General features: G+C 41.1%; 1 protein-coding gene across 1 annotated transcript in view; it reads left to right on the top strand.

Moving 5' to 3' along the window:
- Grin2a (glutamate ionotropic receptor NMDA type subunit 2A) overlaps positions 1-22,448 on the top strand; it is a 415,612-nt gene that overhangs the window by 267,266 nt on the left and 125,898 nt on the right. Inside the window, exon 5 of the mRNA XM_021184964.2 lies at positions 11,419-11,533. Coding sequence (XP_021040623.1) covers positions 11,419-11,533 — 115 coding nt within the window. The remainder of the gene's footprint in view (positions 1-11,418; positions 11,534-22,448) is intronic.

Raw genomic sequence — 22,448 nt, 5'->3', positions numbered from 1 at the left:
GGAAGAGGATAGAGGGAAGAAAATGTATTCTAAATGAGTAGATAGAAGTCTCTGTGGGGAATGGGATGTACATCATATTCACTGCAACTGTAATTCCTTGGGTATGGAAACACCAAACATAACCAAATCATTTGTCTTACTGCATGGGCATCTATTATCTATCTTTAAATAGAAAAACTTCACAGCAATGTTTTATTTTATATATACCATTAAATAAATAGCTTATGATTTACTAAAAAAAAAAAAGAAAATTAGGACTTCTCTGTTGCACTATAGAGGAACACACATATAGTTGCTCTCCAGTTTGATGAATACAAATAGACTTTTCCTCAAATGATAGAGGAAGTTTCAATGTATCAAGGAATTAAGAGGTGGTACGAACTCCAGAGCACCATTGTCTATGCCTTCATTTTTGGCTTTCAAGCTATCTTGTTTGATTTTTCCACACTTTATGAAGAACAGAGGAAATAGTGACCAGACTGATACATAGGGCTTGTTTACAGGAAAGGACAGAGCTCTGTGACTTCCTTCATTCAATGCTGTGCTCTGAGCACAGGGCCACATACTGCTCCATGTTCTCCATGGCACACATAGCAGGTAACAAAGGCTGCTAGAAAGCCCTTATTTCTGTGCACTCATGTCCCATGGAGAGAGGGGAGGGTTAACTGGACATTCTAACATGAAGCTACGTCTTGTACCACGTGACCACTGATCCACATCTTCTATGCGGTTCTTCTTTCTTCCTCTTTCCCCTCCTTCTTGTGCATGGAAAGCAGATCCCATGCATCTCTGCTTCCGTAAGAGCTTGATTAGTTGGCAGAGTACTTGCCTGGAGTGCCTGACACCCAGGGAGTTAACTACAGCACTGCACAGAGCATGTGCAAAACCTTACTCCTGTAACCAAGTCCTCAGGTGGAGGCAGAAAGACAGACATTCAAGGCCAGGCTAGGGCACAGGAGATCTTGTTTAAAATAGCCAAAGGAAATATCGTAGTCTGCAAGCATCTGGGTGAGCAACCAAGTGCGTCACCTGCTGCCACACCGCCCACCTCTTCTGCAATGTCCCTTAGACCCACTTCAGAAGCTGCTTGTGTTGCCTCCCTCCAGCCAGCTCCAAATGGAAGGGCAAGCACTGGGGGTAATAGGGGTACATTTTGTGCTATTTTAATATGTTATTAATTGCATCAGACATTACAGATTCCCCCATTCTAGGTTTCCTGGCATATCCCACATAGAAGGAACAGTAGCCAGCTGAGATTTACAAAGCTACTTTGTTGACGGTCACTCAGACGTCCAGTAACTTTCAATAAATAAAGGAGTTCTGGAAACAAGAGGCCTTAGACAATGTCTTGTCTGCAGCCAGTTCACTGGAAGTAGGCACTGAGCATGCCAAAGCCCCCAGACCATGCCCACTCCCGCGTTTGCTCCCTTGCTCAGTGGCATGAGGAAGCTTTGGCCAGAGGGTGCACACTCTACACCCCCAAAGTGTAGTGATCCAAAGACAACCTCCTGCTTTCTAAACTTTTATAATTCAGTATTAGCCAGGGGTTGTGCAGATTTACAATCCCATTTACTTAGAAAGCTGGGGTAAAAGGATTACAAATTCAAGAGCTGCTTGGGTATAGAGTGAGTTCAAGTCCAATCTGGACTGTCTGGACAACTTAGCAAGACTCTGTCTCAGAATGGAGTGAAAAGGAAGGCTGGGGATGCAGCTCAGAGGTAGAATGCTTAGTATGTGTTCAATCTCCAGTTTTATAGTGAAAGAAAACATTAAACAAAAATCAGTATTTTTTTTTTTTGGTCAAGATATTTTTCAATTGGCTGCAATAATAGAAGTTATGTTGTAGGATTGATTCTCTCTCTGTCTCTCTCTCTCTCTCTCTCTCTCTCTCTCTGTCTCTCTCTCTCTGTCTGTCTCCAGCCATTTAGAAAATTCATTTATGAATTTCTGAGTCTGTCCCATGTGAACTGGCCTGGACAACTCGGACTGTGGGTTGGAGTTAGGGAATTAAGCCCTGACATTTGCTTCTTGGCTCTGCATTAGGTGTTTATCAATTGTTTGGGGGGCAGAAAACCTCCAGCAAGCCAATGAGTTGAATAGAGGGGAGGACAAATGGAAAGCTATGCCCATGAGGGCACTGGTCACAGGAGATGGGGCAAGGTGAGGGAGGTGAATGAGAAGCATAGGGTGGGGACGCAGGCACAGGAGAAAGCACAAAGGCGTTCTTTCAAGAGGGAGTAGTTTCAGGCTTGTTTTTCCAATGCTGGAGATGAAGTCCAGATCAGAGGATCCATGTGCTGGGCTAGAGATTTACCCTGAGCAACCAGAAAGCCCTAAGCAGAGAGCAGTGTGAAAGAGATTGCAGAGTGCCAGGAGAGAGAGAGAGAGAGCGGGGAGGGGAGGAGTTGGAGGAGCAGAAAAAAGAATTTAGAAAAAGTTTCAAATCTTGTAGAAATGAGCTGGAAAACATGAACAGATTAAAAAAAATCAATGACTCTGATTTGCAAAACATGTAAATCAAATGACAAAGGGAAAGGCTGGGACACCCAAGTCTGCTGGAAGAGGCATTTACAGGCTGGAAAGATTCAGGAAAGCAGCCCTAGGAACTTGGGAAATGGCAGAGCAGATGGGAAGTCAAGGGAAAATTGAGAAACACTAAATGGGTTACGGTGGCATTTATGAAAGAGTAAGAGAATTAAAGTCTAAAGGGAAAGGGTGAATAATAAATATGTCTAGAGAACATTTCAAATAATCAAATTTTGGAAGTTAAAAGAGACAACTGTGAGGCAAAAAAGACAAAGGAGGAACTCGGAAGAATGAGACATTTGGTGTACACAGCTGCTCACAGAGCACGCATACTGCCACTGACAGAGGTCTGAGGGACCCTTGATGTGATCACACTCAGGTGACAACAAGAAGTTTGCCTGTAAAGAGACGGAACTACAACATGGGAGTTAGAGTGTCCATTAGCTACTGTGTACTGGGCATGTGCAAGGCACCCTGTGTGCTTTGAGTTATGTTAGGGAATGATGCGGTTTAAGTGTTTTTGCTATGATTTATTAGTTATCACTATGATATGATTTCTTATGATCTTTTAATACATGTGTGATGTAGCCTGGTTGTAATCTCTCTATTATCCTCTCTTGATCCCTGCTCTCCCCCTCAAGTGTCCCCTCTCCCATTTTCAGTTGATATTTTTGGTTTTGTTTTTTGTTTGTTTGGTTTTGGGTTTGGTTTTGGTTTTGGTGACCCAATGGGTTTAATTAGGGTTATTGGCAGGATCATGGGAACATTACCAGTAGCTACACCGCTAAAGAAAATGTCTCCTTCTGCCAATGACCATCATTTGCCTATAGGTCCTTAGAGAAGGAGCCTCATTAGCCCTTCCCCGCTAAATGGTAGGATGTTGGCCTGGTTCATTTTGCACAGGCCATCACAGCGGCTGAGCACTCAGGACTGCAGTGGCTGAGCCACACCTTGAAGACAGAGTTCTGCAGCCCTTCACCCTTCCTCCAGCTCCTGTGCTTTCATGGTTTTGGCCCTCCTCTGTTCTGGTCCCTGAGTGGTGGTGACACAGATGTCCCTTTTAGGACTCAGCTTTCAGTAGTCATCAGTCTCAGCCCTTCGACCAGGTACACATCTCCACAGTAACAGGCAGCAGTGGGCATAAACATGGTGATGTACAAAGCAATCTGATGGTCACAACATGGCATTTAGGAAAACAACAGGGAAGGAGGTGGAGGGAGCTCAGAGGGTGAGATGCTTCCCAGGTGGTCCAGCGGGAAACATTGGTGTATCTCTCTGACGTCATGAAACATCAACTCCTGCTCATGGCAGTCTCTGATCCATCCTAGCTCTCTGTCAGGCATTATGTTCATTAGAAATACAACATTAAGCAAGCAAAGGGTGGGCAAGGGGCTTCCTTTATGATGTGTGCATTTTGCTTATTAGAAATCAAAGTAAAATAACCACAAAATACAAAGAAAGCCTAACCCAACCATCCAATAGAAACTGAAATCTAGCTTCTGTGTGTGAGTTCTGAGGGGAATCAAACTCAGGTTTCACGCCTGCGTGCCTATCTCTTGGGTTATCTTCCTGTACCCTCCTGTGACTTTATCACTTTATTTTTAAACAAAATATTTTTTAAATCTAGGTTGTGGGCTGGCAGGATAGTTCAGGAGTTCCGAGTACACGTTGTGCTTGCCAAGCACCTAGGCTCAGTTCTCAGCACCTATGAGGCACAGGTCACAGCTGCCTGTAGCTCCAGCTCTAGAGAATCTGATCCCCTTTGCTGGCTTCCATAGATTCCTGAACTAATGTGGACAGCCCCACACATAGACATACATAGCTCAACAACAGCAGCAGCAGCAACAACAACAACAATAATCATCAATGTTAAAAAAAATAAAATTCAGGGTTTATAGCAGACCCATGGCATGTCCTGGTCTAGACCATCCACATAGCTAGTGCCCCATAATCCTATGCAGCTCATGCTTCCATCAAAGACACTGCTGGTCTAGAGTGAACATGAATTTCCGGGCCAGTTTGTGACATAGGAAGTATGGCGCCCTTGTTCTCTCCTGGGCCTTTGCTATTAATAGATAAGAAAATGCTGTTAGTGGAGAAAGGGCCATTCCACATAGTCAGCAGCCTCATATCCTCAAGTCTGTGGGGTGAGTCTACTACAGGAAGCCTCTGTGTACATGTGCTGCAAATAGTTCATTTTATTGGGTTAGTGCTATTTCAACCACTTTGCCATCACTGAATGATTGGAAGACAAAGGCGGACCTTTGCCGAATACCAGCGCCTTACCATCTTGTGTATTTTGCTAGCATGCTTTATTGTATTTATTGTTCCTGATGGAAATATTGAAGATATAAATTGAAGTTTAGCAGCCACCAGGGGTTCTAGTATTTTTATCTGTGTTGCTAAAGGTATGTAATCAGTTTTGATAAGCAAGACAGTGATATGATTTTACTGTTTAATACAAGTGCTCAACAGGTAATAATGGGAGCAGAGAAAAGCAGTATATAATGGCATCTCCTACAGTAAAGAACTTTGCTCTGGCATAGTCTAAGTGGGAAGAAAGCCTAAGGAGCTATGGACCGCCCTTCCTAGAGGCTGGATGGAGGGAATGGAGTTAATACACATTCTCTCCTTGCCAACTTCAGAATGAAATTGGTGTTCAGCAGAAATTTCTGTTAGAGCTTTTTGTCTCTCCTGCAGGACTAAAGACAGGAGCTAGACAAAGATCTCAACATGTAGTACATGGAGTCACTGCTCTAGAGGACTGAATTTTAAGGGAGCACAGTAAAAATCAGGACATGAGGATTTCTACATAACTGTTTTCATATAATCTGAAATTTGATTGGTCAAGTATGACTAATTACCCCGCTAATCCCACTTCATTTAGTCAGAAAACAGAGGGAAAGGAATGGTGTACAAGAATCAAGATGATAAATTAAAGATTTGAATAAATTCAACCAATGAATCCAAAGAAAGATGATGACTCATACATACTAGCCTATTGTCTAAAACCATGCGTGTGACCCATGAGTCACATGATGTAACCTGCAAGTGCTTCTCCTGAAGGGCAGCTTTCTGTGCCAAAACCAAAACCTTTATCCGCTGACCCATTGTGTCAGTCAGTTTCTGGCAATCAACTTGGAAAAAAGACATCCTTATTTCTTCTTAGGCTGGGAATCTATGATTGTGAAGTGGAGTTTTAGGTCCACAGTGAAGCCAAGTATCATGGCAAGAGTACAGGGAAGACAAAACTGCTTACCTCTTGCTAAGAAGATGAAAGAAATGGAAAGGACCAGAGGAACCACTAGCCCCTTAAGGGTTCCCTCTAATGACCCACAGGCCTCTCAATGAGCATCACTTTCAAAGCCTGTACCTCCTGCCAACTGTAGCACCTGTGGGTCTTTGTGGAGGACACTCAAGATTCAACCTATAGTACTTACCTTCTAAATAGAAAAAAAAAAGAACAAAACCAAAATAAACAAAGTATTTCCATATCTTTTGATACAAACACATTTGTATTAATACAATTGTATCAATTGCATTGTCTTGATACAAACATCTTAATTATAAACATTTAGGTTATGAACTAGACCTTGTCTAAACACCATTAATCCAAGAATGCTGGCTTACTTATCTCCATGAACTGGCCATTCTAGCTATGGATTTATGATATGAGGCACAGAAGGTCCTTGGGTGACTGATTTGCTTGTTTTTATTGCTATTGTTTGTGTGTGTGTGTGTGTGATTTTTGTTTTTTTTTTTTTNTTTTTTTTTTTTTTTTTTTTTTTTTTTTTTTTTTTTTTTTTTTTTTTTACTAGCGTGGCTCATTGTTACAGAAGTTACACTGCAATTCAACAGTGTTCTGTTTTAACTGTTGGCCTGTTGGTGCAATAACTTTGCCCCCAAAATCATTTCCTTTGCTAGGTTTCTTGCCTTGGTTACTAACTGGATCCCTCTACTTTTCTGTGCCTTATAAACTCTCTCTTCCAGCCTCTATCCCCAGCAAACAGAATGAGTATAATCCCCTTACTACAGCTGATGAGGCAATTTCTTCTGTCTTTAGCTTCCCATCTCAAGCCACTCCCCCTACTCCCAGCACACCCCATCTCCCAATCCTTCTGACCTGATTCTATCTCTGATCAAATTCACTATGAAGCTTTATCTCTCTCTGCCTTTGACTATTCTGTTTGCCTCAAGCAAACTGTAGTTGTTATCTGCTACCATCTGTCTACCTGACCCTTGCTCTTTCTTCACATGACCCAAACATGGTCTACTTTGTCTCCTGATTCTAGCTCTGGAGTTACAATAAAATTCACCACAGCTTGCCATTATCCATGCACGTTATCCATTTAAGCAACAAAAAATTGTGTATTTGCCATTCTTTGCTGTTATTTTTGTGACCATCTCCTTAGACGTGAAAGCTGTATGATTGTTTCTGTGTTACTTTCTTAGCAGATTTCATGATGCAGAGTGTGCTTGATATATAGTAGGTCCTCAAAAGACCATTGAATGGAATAATGGATGGGTAGATTGATGGACTTATGGGTAGCTAATGTGTCAATATGTAGGTAGATGGGTGGATTGGTGGGGAGACAAATAGTGAGACAAAGTGTATTGATGGGCATATCAATAGATGGATCAAGTTGTGTGAATGATGAATGTAATTATGCATAGATAAATGAGTGAATGGGTGGAAGGATAGATAGATATTTGATGGGTGAATTGATGACTAAACATATTGATCTATGGATAGATTGATGCATTGATGGATATATTTGCAAATGTATATATGGATGAATGGCATATCTAATGATGACATGTCAATAGACATAGCTATCAAGCATCAACTGGGCTCCTACCATGTGCCAGGCAATTTGGAAGGACCAAAAATAGTTTTAGAAATGAAACCAAAACTTCAACTTGGAAGATAAAAGCAGTCTTATTTAGCTCCCAATTAGTTACATTGAAAGATCACTGACAATGAGGAATTTGAAGGAAGTCCAATGTCCCTCTAATTCATTGGTCTATTCAAAATCTTTTCATGATCCCTTGGCACAGAGGGTGTAAAATGGAACATTCCTTAGATGTTTCTATTTAGGTCTACTTAGCTCATCATATACCTGCCAAGAACCACCAAAGGGAAGGAAGAAGAGCAAACATGTCTCCACTGCCTGAATAATGAATGGTGTGCAACCCATGAACGAAAGTCCTGAAGTTCCCTCTGATGCAGAGGCGTTGCATGGCTGCCTCTGCCTGAGTGCTTTCCTCTTTACAGTCTTCTTTTCATGGTTCTCCATGGCCTTCTGAACAAATGTCCAGTGCTTTAGAATGCCATACAAGGGCCCCATGATCAGTTCTTAGAGCTCTTAGAATTACCAGCTCCTTAACAAGCTGCCTCTTGGTGTGTGTCAATCTCAGCTGGTAACCTCTCTGATTAGAACGCTTTCTCCTACCTCCCCCTTGTTCTCCAGCATCCCCCAGAAAGGCTCCCAAGATATTCTGCATTGAGCTAGGAGCTCCTCCTCTGCTTTTGCAATTTCTCCCATTCTCCAGCTCTCATGCTGCCATTGGTGTGCCTATGGCTATGAATTATGAAAACTGTTGGTCAAAGGATAAAAAGACAATGGGCCTCTAGCTCTGCATCTACAGGACTCACTATAAGGACTCATATACAAGAGACTCGCAATGAATAGCTATGGAGTTTAGAAAATATTTTTCTAGGTCTGACAGGATGGCTTAGTTGGTAAAAGGCTTGCCTTACAAACACAAGTATCTGAGGTTGACCCTCAGAACCCACGTAAAAGTACCAACCTTATGGTACCCTTGAATCCCAGGACTGAAGTGGCACAGAAAAGTGGATCCTTGGGATTTGCTTGTCAGACAGCCTAGTCTATTTGTCAAGCTCCAGGCCAGTGTCTCAGAACACAAGGTGGATGACATCAGGGTTGTTCTCTGACCTACACACACACACATGTACATGCATCCATGCACACATATACATATGCCTCCCCATGCACATACACCAGGCAAATATCTTTCTAGCAAACTACCATGGACACCACAAGTGTCCCAAGTAGAATTGTGATTATTCTGCTTTTGTTCAGAACAGTGTTTTGGTTGAAGTGTAACAGTGTAACAATGCAAGTCATTTGAAGACTAAAGGGGGCACAGAGTAAAATGGAAAGTGGCTTTAATCCCTCCTCACTGGCAGGCTCCACTCTGTCTTCTCCCTACTTCTCTTAACATTAAGTACTCAGTGCTTTTTCCACAGAATTAGTGTGTTGCTAAGAACATGATGTTTAAAAATAATGATTATAGAGATGTGTATGCATGTCTGTGCTGCCTGTATATGGGAGATCTTGGAGGCCAGAAGAGGGTGTGTGAGGGCCTGAAGCTGAGGTGTCAGGCTGTTGTGAGTCAATTATTGTGGGTGCTAGGAACCAAACTCGGGTTTTCTGGAAGAGCATTGAGAATTCTTAACCACTGAGTCATCCAGTCCTGAGAGCATGACTTTTAGTGAAGCAGATGGCCCATGTGATGGATACATGCCCTACTCCTCACCATTTCCCTTGCGTTTTCCAATTGTTCCTGGAACTCTGGTCTCTCCTATGTGGTTACTTCTGCACTACAGAGATCAAAGGTGGACCTGTGACCCACTAGGCCAGTCTCTTTCAGAGACTTTGTAGTCTCCTTCTTCTCCTTGAATATTCACACTTCGTTATCTACTTCTACATGCACATATGCCATAGTGTGTGGAAGGCAGAGGATAACTTCCAGGAGTTGGCTCTTTCCTTCTAGTCTATGGAAGTTCTATCCCAGGAATAGAACTCTACTCTTCAGGTTTGGCGGCAAGTCCCTATTTGCTGAGCCATACTGCTGGCCCTTAGGACACAAAACATTATATTTATCTCAAACTTCATAGAGTCATTTTTCATCCCAGTTCTGGTGGATGGATGGTGCTGTGTATTCTCACTCGAGTCCAACTTGATCACATGTGAGAGAATTTGGAGATTCTAAGCAGAGATGGAACAAGGATTCTTGCTGCACAGACAAATGTCCCCTGTACTAAACATGTCCAACCCAGCACTGATTCCACAGACAAGACACAGGCCCTAAAGACTTGCCTCTTCACCATCCCCTCAAACCCAGCGCAGAATCCTCCTGGTTTTCCATTTTCTTTGTTCTCTCTCTGCTGCTCTTCTTCATTTTCTCCTTCTTTCCCTCTTCTTTGGCAACCACCAGGGTCAAAGCCATCTCTGTCTTCCACCTTGGTTGAAGAAACAACATAACCCTCTGAACAGTACTCTACATGCCTGCTAGTCTCCTTGTCCATTCTCTACATGGCTGTATGGTGATATTGTTAAAGTGCTACGCTACTCCGATTAAAATCCTCCAATGGCATCTCACTTTGAGATTAAGACAAGATTGCACATGATCTGCTTCATCCACCATTTCAGGCTTGCTGAATGTCACACTTCCCTTTTTGTCTGCTTCACCATAATCGTCAGTATGGAGTGTCTAGTACATACCACAGACTTGCACACATTGCTCCTTTAGCCTGTTCCCATCTTCTCTTACCTAGTCAATGTTGATTGACACACTTCCTGAGTCTTACTTTTCCTTTTTTGCTCTCCTGTAAGATACCTTCCTTTCTCTCACTCTTTTAAGAGAGAGAGAGAGAGAGAGAGAGAGAGAGAGAGAGTTGGATGCATGTGCTTATTATATATATGCGTGTATCATGTATGTAGAGGTCAAAGAATGACATATGGTATCTTCCTCAATTAATTTCCACATTGTCATCATCATCATCACCACCACTACCACCATCACCACCACCATCATCGTCGTCATCATCATCATCATCATCATTGACAGAATCTCTCACTAAACCTGGAGATCATCAATTCAACCAGATTAGCTTGCCAGCAAGCCCCAGGGCCCATCCTATCTCTGCTGCTGAAGAAGCAGTGGCAGGATTACAGGGTTGTGCCCACACACAGCCTTTTAGCAGGATACAGAGAATCTAAACTCAGGTTCTCATGATTACACAGCAGACATGTTGCCACAGGAGCCATTTCCTCAGCCTCTTATTCCTTTTCTTGTAGCGTGTCAGAGATGTGTGGTTAATCAGCTAAGAGCTGCCCTCTCCTAGACTATAAACTCATGAGAGCAGGTATCACATCTGTTCCCTTGTTTATCTCCATCCAACTAGCTACACCCTGATAGGTAGCAAATACATATTAGCGAAATGAGTAATAACAGATGGGCCATCATTGCTTTGAAGCCAGATATGTGTGGTCTGTGAAGAAGGTGTTTCCTTCAGGGAAACCTAAGAAAAGAGAACAGAATACACAGCCCTAGGAAGATGTCTACATGATTAACAGTGCCAGAATTCAGTTCCCAGCATACACAGCAGGCATCTCAAGCTTCATGGAACCCAGTGTTTTTTTGTCTTTTAGCCTCTATGGTCCCCAAATGCATGTGGAAACCCACGCTCACCTGCAGGCACACACACATGTACTTGTGCACTCACATACACACACAGAGTTGGGAGGAGGGAGAGAATGATATGCATCCAGATTCTCATATAAGAAGATCATGTGAATCCAGGTCAATGAATTTTGCTAGTCAAAAGTGTTAGGCAGTTGATTATTAATGCCTAGATACAGGACTGGAGTTCTGAGAATGATTCCAGGCTGGTGGATCAGAGTGTGTGTGATTACCAGTGCTTCTGTGGGTCCTAAAAGGTCCAGAGTTGCAGGCTCTATATGATGATAAGCAATGACTGTGCGTGTTTAGACTCTAATAGTGTGCTGATAGCAGCACCCATGCCATTGTTGGATGCCTCTTTAAATCATCCCTAATTGTGTTTTTGTCTTTTCCTCCATCTAGATTTATGGTCAATGTGACGTGGGATGGCAAGGATTTGTCCTTCACGGAGGAAGGCTATCAGGTGCACCCCAGGCTTGTGGTGATCGTGCTGAATAAGGACCGGGAATGGGAAAAGGTGAGTGTGTGCAGAATGCAGGGGTGGAAGAAATATGGGCAAAGCAGAGTGGAAGGCACCTTCTCCCAGGGAACTTCCCCTGCAGGGCCAGCCTTTCTGAGACAGGCAAGTGCAGGAATGCACTTATCCCATGCTGTCCTCATAGCCCATCAGGGATGGTTCAGGGTAGATTTAGGACAATTTAAAGATGTTCAAGCTTCTCTTACAGAAAAGGAGTAACAAATGTTCACTGTGGCAAAGATCTCACTGACTTTCTTCAATCTTCTAAGCATGTACCATGTTCACCATTTGCCATATTGTGAACATCCTGTATTCTAATTTGCTTAATCATTTACTTGAGTAAACTAGCTTTCAAAATGTCAGAGTATCACTTCTACGGCTGTCTGTAAACCATAATGGGAAGAGGAGTATAATTCTCACAAAGCACATGTTAAAGTAAAGACTCACAATGATACCTGTCCCATGGCAACCCTCCTCCTCCTTATCCTAATTACCAAATCAGTCACCACATAACAAATGCAACAGGAAGGTCAAGGCTCAGGAAACATCATGCAGGAAGAGGCAGAAGAAGTGTAATAAGGACTAGAAGATGGAGAATAGAGGTGTGAGGGTGGAGAAGGGAGGTGTGAAGATGGAGAGGGGAAGTGTGAAGATGGAGAAGGGAGGTGTGAAGATGGAGATGGGAGGTGTGAAGATGGAGAATAGAGGTGTGAAGGTGGAGAATAGAGGTGTGAAGATGGAGAAGGGAGGTGTGAAGATGGAGAAGGAAGGTGTGAAGGTGGAGAAGGGAGGTGTGAAGATGGAGAAGGGAGGTGTGAAATGCTGTTTTCTGAACATGAATCATGGCTGTTGTGCCCATGAACTCACAGCAGCCATGGTTACCTGTCTAAGATCTGCACAAGATCAAGTCAGTTAGATGTCCTGCATGGAGGAGGGAGAGGCTCCTGACCTCTTATTCCTAGCGGAAGAGCTATTGCCCTTGATGGTGGTTGGGGAAATGGGAGTCACTTTTCTTTTGGAGTGTGGTCATTAGTAGCATGTCCATGCCCCAGTGGGTAGATCCACACCTACACCTCCATACATGTAGGCTGCACAAATTGGGCTTAGCCAGTTACAATAAAAATAAAAATGTAAATAGACCAAAGTAGAAAATAGTACTGTTGACTAGTATTTGGCTAGATATGCCTCATTTCTAAAAAATATTAGCATCTTGAAGTTTATCATTGTTTTGCACATCAAATGGAAGAGAGACCCTAGTGAGGAGGAAGGTACTAGGGTTTGGTGTGGGAGGATCACACAGCTAACAGGAAATAGGAGAGAATGCTCTATAAACAGGAGCCTAGATTTGTGGGCCCAGGGACAGATTCCTAGAGGAGAAGGTGACAAGGCAGCTCAAGAAAACTTGCCTGCTACCTTCACCAGCTGTGAAATGTGTATTCCTTCAAGAACACGTGAAAAATTCACCAAGACAGATTTATTTTGGAATGTAAAATGAGTCTTGTATTTGGAAAGGTCGAAATGGTATAGATTGAACGTTGTAATTCAGCAGTATTCAAATTAAATTCAGCAATAAATTCAGTATATCCAGAAAATACATGTTTGAAAATTATGACACACTTCTACATAAATCTTAGGTGAAAGAAAAAAATAAAAAGACATTAGACAATATTTTGAGCAGAGTGATAATGAAAGCACTACGTACTAAAACCAGGAGAGTAAAGCTGAATTTGTGTCAGGAGAAGAATTTATGGCTGCAAAGTCATTATAATTAAAAGGAATCAGTGGATGAAGAGATGGCTCAGCAATTAAGAGCACTGAGTCCAGCTCCTAGCATGCATTTTTGTTGGCTTATAACTGTTTGCAGCCTCAGCTCAGAGGACCTAGTGTCTGTTTACTGGCTTTCTCGGCTACCCACTCATGCATGGTATATGTTCACACAGACACAGATACATGTACACAAATAAAAATAAAATCATATAGTTTTAAATTTAAAAGTAAAATTTCTAAGATAAAAATTTGATATATATATTTTTTGGTTTTTTTCGAGACGGGGTTTCTCTGTGTAGCCCTGGCTGTCCTGGAACTCACTCTGTAGACCAGGCTGGCCTTGAACGCAGAAATCCACCTGCCTCTGCCTCCCAAGTGCTGGGATTAAAGGCATGCACCACCACCACCCAGCAATAAAAATATTTTTAAAAAGGCATATTGTAAAGTCCATAATTCTCTTGAAGGGGGGGGGGGGAATTCATGTCTCTATAATCTCAGAACAGGGAGGCTGAGCCAGACCTTGTCTTTCTGTCTGTTCCTCTGTCTCACAACACATAGAAAGTTAGAAAAAGGACCCAAATAAAGCAGAGGAAAAATAATAGATATGCGATTAAAAGTCAATAGTGTAGAAGCAAACCTCTAGGAAAATATTTAATAAAATTCATAATTCATAGCAATAATAACTATGCAAAACATAAATAATTAATATTAAACTCCAAAGGTGATATCACTATAAAAATCACAGATTCTAGGTAGTGAAGAAAAAAGAACACATAAAAGTTATATCAACAAATTTGACAGTAATGATAAAATGGGAAAATAATTCAGAGAGGCATGCGTTTTCCAAACTGATACCAGAAGCAGTCAGTCTTCTGAATTTGCTAGGATATTGAATGTCTAACAGAAAAATATTTATCCTTTCTGGTGGGAAAAAGTAATTTATTTGCATTGCTTCCATCTTGTACCATGGTGTTAGGAATAAGGGGTCTTCATGCCCAGATGGCTTCACTGTGAATTCAATCAAATGTTTATAAAGTCAGTAAAACCAATGTACACAGGATTTTACCCCGTCTTACTAATCACAGGCAATAATGGTGCCTAAAAGGATAATGCATCATAGATAACGGGTTTATTTTAGGAATGTAATATTGGCTTCACATCCAAAAAGTAAATTGATGTAATTTGCCATATTAACAGAATAAAGGAGAAAATTATATAGTTATTGCAACAGATACAGAAAACACATGCAACAAAAAACACTATCCATCTTGATAAGAGGGCCAATTAATTCCTTAATCTGATGAAAGCTATCTATGAAAATACTATAGCTATATCTTTTTAAATATAATACTTTCCTTATTTAAGAATTTTACACACGAATACAACGTTTTGATGATATTCACCTCTGCCCCTGAAGCTCCTCCTAGGCCCTCCAGCATGTCTCTATCTCAACTTCATGTCCTGTTTTTAATTGTATTTTTATTTTAATTCTTATAGCCCATGGAATCCAATTAGTGTTGCTCCTATGCACATAGATGAGTATATGGGGCAACCTACCAGGTACCTCACTGCTAATGAAAGCAGCTGTATGACACTGACTGTCAGCAACTCTTCAGCTAGGGAGAGAGGCTCTGTGGTGGGCTTTGGCCAGCTTCATCTTGTGCAGGTCTTGTGCAAGCAATCACAGTAGCCATGAGTTTGAGTGCACTGGGCCTGTCACATCCACAGACACTCTCTCTCCAGCTAACATATTTGATGATGAAATAGTGAAAATGGATCTGTGAAGGTGAAGTGATCCTGATGAATGAGGAAGAAGATTTTGTGAGCCTTCCTGATACACAGCATAAAGTCAACTCGAGGACAGAGGAAAAGAAATGTGTACGTGAAATACAAAACAACTGCTGAGGCAAACGATAGGCTGTGTCAAAATGAAAATCAGGATGTTTCTAGAAGGTGATGAAGGAGGATGTGGAAGGCCCAAGAGGACTTCAGATTTCTTCCTTTTATAAAAAAGATTTATTTATTTATTTTATTTATATGATTATAGTGTAGCTGGTTTCAGACACACCAGAAGAGGGCATCGGATCCCATTGTGGTGGTTGTGAGCCACCTTGTTGTTGCTGGGATTTGAACTCAGGACCTGTGGAAGAGCAGTCAGTGCTTTTAACTGCTGAGCCATCTCTCCAGCCCCCAGGACTTCAGATTTCTTTTCTCTGCTTTTATATTTGAGATTATAATATCATTTTACCATTTCTCTCTTCCTTTATACCTCCAAACTCTCTCATATACACCATCCAGCTCTCTTTCAAATTCATTTTTCATTAATCATTGTTACATGTGTATATAACATATAATATATGTACCTAAATATTACCTGCCAGTCTGACAACAGATTTCTTAAACATCCAATAAATATAAAAACTTCAGTCTTTCAAAATAAGTAGCCTCTCCCTATATAAAAATTTAGAAATGAAAAAGACAAAACATAAATTGGAAGAAATAGTACATGTGTGCTACAAAGGATGCATATTTAAAATACACACATGACTTATAAATCAGTAATAAAAAAGATCAAGAATATTAATAAAACCAGAAATTTTCTTAGATACGTCACAAAAGATACTACTTAAATGTTGATGCATTCTGGGAAATGTCTTGAGAGGCATGTAACTATCTGTGTGTGCATCGTCCTGGGGATTAAACCCAGTTACCTTTGCATGCAAGTCATGTGGTCTTCCCTGATCATGACCTCATCGTAGGGTCATGTAAACTAAAATAATTTCTAGGACTCAGGTCACACCCACTTAGCGGTTATTCATAAAAAGAGTTTCAGAATTATTTTCTAGTGTGGGCATAGAGTCTCACACATTGCAGCTGAGAATCTAAATTACAACCAGCAAGAGAAACTGTATGGCTATGGCTTTATGAAGAGAAACGCACATAACACAGAGAGACCTGGTCAATCAGGAGTGCCATCCCTAGTTACAAATGCTAAGGAGATACATGCGTATACCCAAGCACACACGTGTATGATAATGTTCATGTAATTTTACCCATACAGCAAAGTATCAGAAATAACCCAAGGAAATGAGTAAATAAAATGTGGCATATTCACAAACTGAGTATTTCTCATTAATAAGAAGGAAGGAACTATTAATATGTATATCGATGTGGTTAACTAACATACATTATGCTAAGCCAAGGGAGACAGAAGCAAAATATTATAATGCATTATTCCTTATATATGAAGTTCAAAAGGAGGTAAGATTTGTTAATGAGGTCTGACAGCAGAACACTGTTGCTGTCTTAGGGAAGAACTGTTGCCAAGAGAATTTTCTAGAGTGATGGCAAGCTTTTCTTTCATGAAGATTTCTCAGAATGCACCCGGCTACAGCAGGGAGGTCTGTTCCCTTATTTTTGCCTCTTTGTACTTAATTTTTAAATGAAGTTCTAGAACCTGGGATACTCAGCACAATTAACCAACAGATTTTCCTGAGGACTCCTATGTAATGACCCCTCCAGGAACTAACATCCCCTAGAATAACAATACTTACTTCATGATCATTGATTTGGTCCATTTTTCCTCTTGATGGCTTTACCAACCATATGACTGGACACACTGTTTATTCATTTAACAAGTGAATGAGTTCCTACTCTCTTTCTGACACTTTTTGATCCTTGGAATTTACCACTGAGTAACAGGATTCAAATTTCTATACTCTAAGTAGCTAAAGAGTGTAGACCTGGATGAGGTGGGAGTCTGTACCTTCCTGTTACACCCAAGTGGGGTGGGCATTATTTTATGGCTTCCCACCCCTGGGGTTTTTCCTCTCTTCCTTCTGATAAACTCTGCCACGTTAAGAGTCTTTCGATTCCATCAATGTACAGTGCTCTTAATGCACTTAAGGACTTTGAATATTCTGTTTCTTTGTCTTGTGTATTGCTTCTTTTATTCATTCACGGTTCCCAAGATTTTCCTTCCACAGACTCCTGCAAAATCAAAATAGGAAGGTTTGCTTTGTGTTCGTAGCAAGAAGTAGAGGATGTGTGTGTTGCGGGGCTGGGAGGTCATTGGCATAATCCAGAGATCACTTTTAAGCTACCAAATCTTTCCTGGTTGACCTTCATGCTCCAGGCTTGTTTTGTACTGCCTCTGGATTGGGGTCCTATGCTAAGGGGCCAGCTTACAAGCAGGCCGCTACAATACAGGTGATCACATTGATGAAGAGAGATGCCTTTGACAGTCTTCATTTCCAGATGTAAACGTGCTTCTGAATAGCTTGTAGAGCTTCCCACTCCTATTGAGGTACAGCCATCTCCCCAAATGCAGCTCAGGGAGTTGCTGCCCCGTTGAGCTTAGCATGTACAAATAGTTCCTGTCAGTGGTCTATTCTCCTGGCACAGAGGGGATCCAGGATTTCAGAAATAATTCCCTGTGCTTCTTTCTCTAAGACAAGGAAGCCAGCGGAGCACGTAAACACCAGAGATACTATCTCCAAACTCCCAGAGCACCAGACGTTGGCACAGTAGGTCAGCAGAGGGGCAGGGCTTTCAGGAAGGGAGTTGCCATTCTGAGACTCAGTCACCCTCTTTTCATCTCAGGATCACCCAGTGATGTCACTGCCAGCAGAGCATGAAAGGAGGGTTTTTATGAAAACCATGAAGGGCTCTCACAGGGGTGCTGGAACTTTCTGGGTCTTTGTGTGCAGCTGGCAGGGATTCTTCTACATCCATACACCTGTCCCCACGAGAACCAGAGCTAAGCAACCTTCCTCTGGCAAATCAGAATTTCTGACTCATTGTCTCTATTTTTTCCTGCTCATCTTGGAACCTGATGGGTCCAGGGCTTCTAGGAATGTTTGAAAATAATATCTTACATGCAATCTAATGAGCAGCCAATACAGAACAAATCGACAGCTCATGTGCCCATTCCAGGGCCCAAATTCCGTTAACTATAAGGGTTGCAGCCAGGGTGGGTTGGAAGCTAGTCACATCCCCACGTAGTTATAACTGAGATAACTTCAGTGCAGTCCTACTATAGCTTACTAAGTATCACAGAGAAGGAGGAGAGTTACTTGGCCTGGTCATCTGAGTCAGGTCTTTCTGAGGGTGGGAACTTTAGTGGTAATTTGCATTTCATCAGGATCAGGCTGAACCATTTTCTTATCTCCAAAGCCTTCAGAACAATTACATTAGCTACTTAAGGTTTGAATAGTTTTTAAGTAGAAAGACAAGTGTATGTATACTAGTTTTATAAATTATGTATTTTAAAATTAATAAATAAAACTAGTCAGTGTATGGTGGGAAATGTGGTTTTCATCCTTGGGTATGTTGCAGAAAGACCAAACACAGCCAAGTTACAGATTTCAGGATAGATAGAAATGGAATGTGTATTGGAAGTGATTTAAAGCATTTTGAAGTTTAATGTCACATATAGAAAGGACAAAACCCAACACATGTTAAAGTAAAATAAAAGATTCTGTTCCTTCCAAAAGAGTCAAAGATGAGATTTCTGAAAAGATAGGGAGACCTTATTACGAAAGGGGGAGATTCTCATTTGATAAAGGAGATATGATATGGGGTGAGCCCCTTTATGATGAGGAACACCCTCGTTTGACAGGGAAGAACCTCATGATGATGGAGGAGACCCTCATTTTGATGGGAGAGAGCCTCACTAATTTTTTCTCAAAGAAAGTTCTCATTGCCCTTTAGCTGATAGATCTAATTTCTCTCCCCATTCTCATGATTTCTCATTTCTAGTCTTGGCTTCAGTTGCCCTACACAGAGACACTTCCATATCATTCCCTTCTGCATAACTCTGTCTCCTACTCTATAGAGTTGCTTATAGAATATACCTCAAAGCACAAGTTTATGCAAGGCCAATGCTGCCACCTTACCCATCTCCAACAAGCTTGTTTGTGGAGTCTGCAAAGCTTTGTTCTTCACTCAGTGTTCAGCAAGCCATCATATTCAGCTGCTGTCTGCTCCTGCTGGACTCTCCAATGATCCTGCCCCATCAAACATGCTCCCTTCGTTGTCAAGGGTACCTCCCTTTTGCAGCATCCCTGCATTTAGGTAGTTCAAAGTGGGTTAGGTCTTCTGCATTGTTTCTGAAGACCCACATACCAACTCTTAAAAGTGTTAGCAGTATGCTTTGTGATTGTGTGTGTGCATATTCATCTCTACTTAGACTAGAAGCCCACTCAGGGAAAGAAATGTTCATTTCATCTGTTTCTCTAGCTGCATCAGAAGGATTTGCACAAGAGCACAGATGGGCCCCTCTAAATCTGTTAGTCATGAAGACTGCACTTACCATTTGTTAAGAGATATTCTATACCAAGAACTAGACTAAGAATTTTACATTCATAATCTCATGTAGGTGTTTTAAAATCATCCAAAGTAGGTATTTTTAATTCTTATTTCAGACATGTAAGTTCATGATCAGAGAGGCTAGTGACCTGATCAATATCTTTGAGCTAGAGTATAACAAAACCAGAAGTGAATGTTGACCCCAAAATCTCTGCTCCCAAACACTATATCATGCCCAATAGCAGGTAGAGGGACTTTTAGAGAAAGTGGGACTTGACCTTTCACCTTGTGCTCATTTTTCTTACCAGATGCAGATGATTCTACTAAAGGCAATTGATTGGAAAGTGAGGTATAAATATTTATCATGCCTCATAGCCTTGTATTTTCCAATTAGGGTCATTAAAGAAGGGGCTGTACCCTGTCTTGTATGTCTTACACAGAATAAAATAGGAGCCACTTGAAGAATTTCTAGTATAGACAAAGACTTTTTAAAATTATCATGTGTACTTATTTATTGAATGTTGTGAGGGTAAGTATGTCAGAGGTCAGTTTATAGGAGTTGGTTCTCTCCTACCAAGGATCAGACTCAGGTCATTAGGCTTGAAAACAACTGCTTTTCTCTACTGAGACATCACTCCAGCTCCAGATGGGGGTTTTATTAAAGAAAGAAAAAAAAGCTGAGCTTGCTTTCAGTCTATGGCTCTGGTTTCATGTTCACTTGCAGTCGCATCTAGGGAGGCATGGTGATGTATACAGTGTGGATGGTATTTTAATTGCTTTTTTTGTGGTATTGAGGTTTGAACCCAAGGCTTTACCCATGGTATGCAAGTGCTATAGCACCAAGTCATATTCTCAATCCATTTTTTTAAAATTTTGAAACAAGGCCTCCTAGAGCCTAGGATGATGTCACCCTCACGATGCACCTGGCAGTCAAGCACCAACCACCATACCTGGCCTGCACGATAGTGTTTTGTTTTGTTTTGTTTTGTTTTGTTTTGTTTTGTTTTGTTTTGTTTTGTTTTCCAGTACTGGGGGTTAAGGTCAGGGCCTCGCACTTGTCTAAGCACTCTACCAACCAAATTATATCCGTAACTCTTTAAATTTTAATTGCTACATAATAATTCTGTGCATATATATATATATATATATGATGCTGAGTGATATTTCAAGACACATATACCATGTGTAATGATCTGATCAGGTAATTAACAAATCCATTCATCATTTCTATATGTTTAGAACATTTCAAAATCCTCTTCATTAGCTATTTTGAAATACACAGTTAATTATTGTCAATCATAATTACTATACAATGCTACACTGTAATAGAAGGTTTTCTTTCTATCACAACCACACCCTGGTACCCACTACAGATCCACGCTCCACTTCCTCATCTTCCCCTTGTAGTTCAGGAGTGCTGTGGGTCTGCTCAACCACTGTGCATGCACCCCTCCATTCCGATCATCATTTTCATTCTCCACTCACATGCTCATTCTAGTGTGGTTCAGGGAGTTATAGAACACATGATAGATAGATAGATAGATAGATAGATAGATAGATAGATAGATAGATAGCAGGTAGATATAGATAAGTAATAGGTAAATAGATTATAGATAGATGATAGATTAGATAGATGATAGATAAATCAATGGCAGATTGACAATAGATAGATAGATAATAGATAGATAGTAGATGGCAGATAGGTAATAGATAAATGGTATATGGATAATGATAGTTAAATGATAGCTAAATAGATTAGATGATAGATAGATAGATAGATAGATAGATAGATAGATAGATAGATAGTATATAGATAGATAGATGATACAGTGTGTATACAGTCAATATTCTGCAACAAAACCATCTTGTTCAAGAACTTAAATATCCATGTAAATACTGTAATTGGATTATACACACAAATATTGCTATGAATATTTAAAAACATAAGGGTTGGATGAAAGTCTTAGTTGTGAAGACACCCACAAATGACAGAGGGTAGAGAAATCACAAGGAATGTGCTTATGTCAGCAACAGAGACTTGTAGGTCAAACCAAGCATTCTGACTATGGTCAACACTAAAGACATCCAGTGTTTATGTTTATATTTTAAATCTTTTTTTGAACACCCCATCTTTGGTATGCAACTACTGATGTTCAACACACACTTACAGAATGGAGAGGAGACTGAATTGGACCCACTCCCAGGAACATTCCAATGAGGGTGTCATAGTGGTCATTTTTAAAGAAAATATTTATTTATTTACATTCCAGCCATTAACTCCTCTCCTGCTCCCCTCACAGCTTCTCATCCCATTCCTCCTCCCCTTTGCCTCTGAGAAGTTGCTTCCATCCCCTAGTAGGCCTCACCCTCTCTAGGGCCTCAAGTCTCTCATGAGTTAGGAGCATCTTCTCCCACTGAGGCCATACCAGGCAGTCTTCTGCTATAGTGGTCACATTTTACAGGTATGGTTCCTTTGGCTATCTGTTTTAGAACCAGCCAAGGAAAGAGGTCAAGGCCTTAGGACTGTTGTCCCCCTTGTCCACATCTGCATCTGCTGTCTTCATATGCTCTACTAGAGGGTTCAGTGGTTGCTAAAGATGAATAGCTACTGTTGGGGGTGTGCACTTACTCCCATAATTCTAAGATTGTCTAGATTGTCTAGATCAAAACTCTTGTCAGGAACCCTTGCTTCTTGGCTTTTATGTCTTCTTTTGCACTGGAATATCCTGCTTAGCCAAAATGCTTAGACCAAATGTGGACAAAAAAAAAAGAGGAAAATAATGAAATCTTGTTGAGTCTTTCTGTGTGTGGAGGGTACATGTGCAGGAGTGGGCACACA

Source organism: Mus caroli, chromosome 16 (assembly GCF_900094665.2).
Source record: "Mus caroli chromosome 16, CAROLI_EIJ_v1.1, whole genome shotgun sequence".
Taxonomy (NCBI): Eukaryota; Metazoa; Chordata; class Mammalia; order Rodentia; family Muridae; genus Mus; species Mus caroli.
The sequence above is the reverse complement of the archived record's forward strand: the minus strand, read 5'-3'. Positions and strand labels throughout refer to the sequence as shown.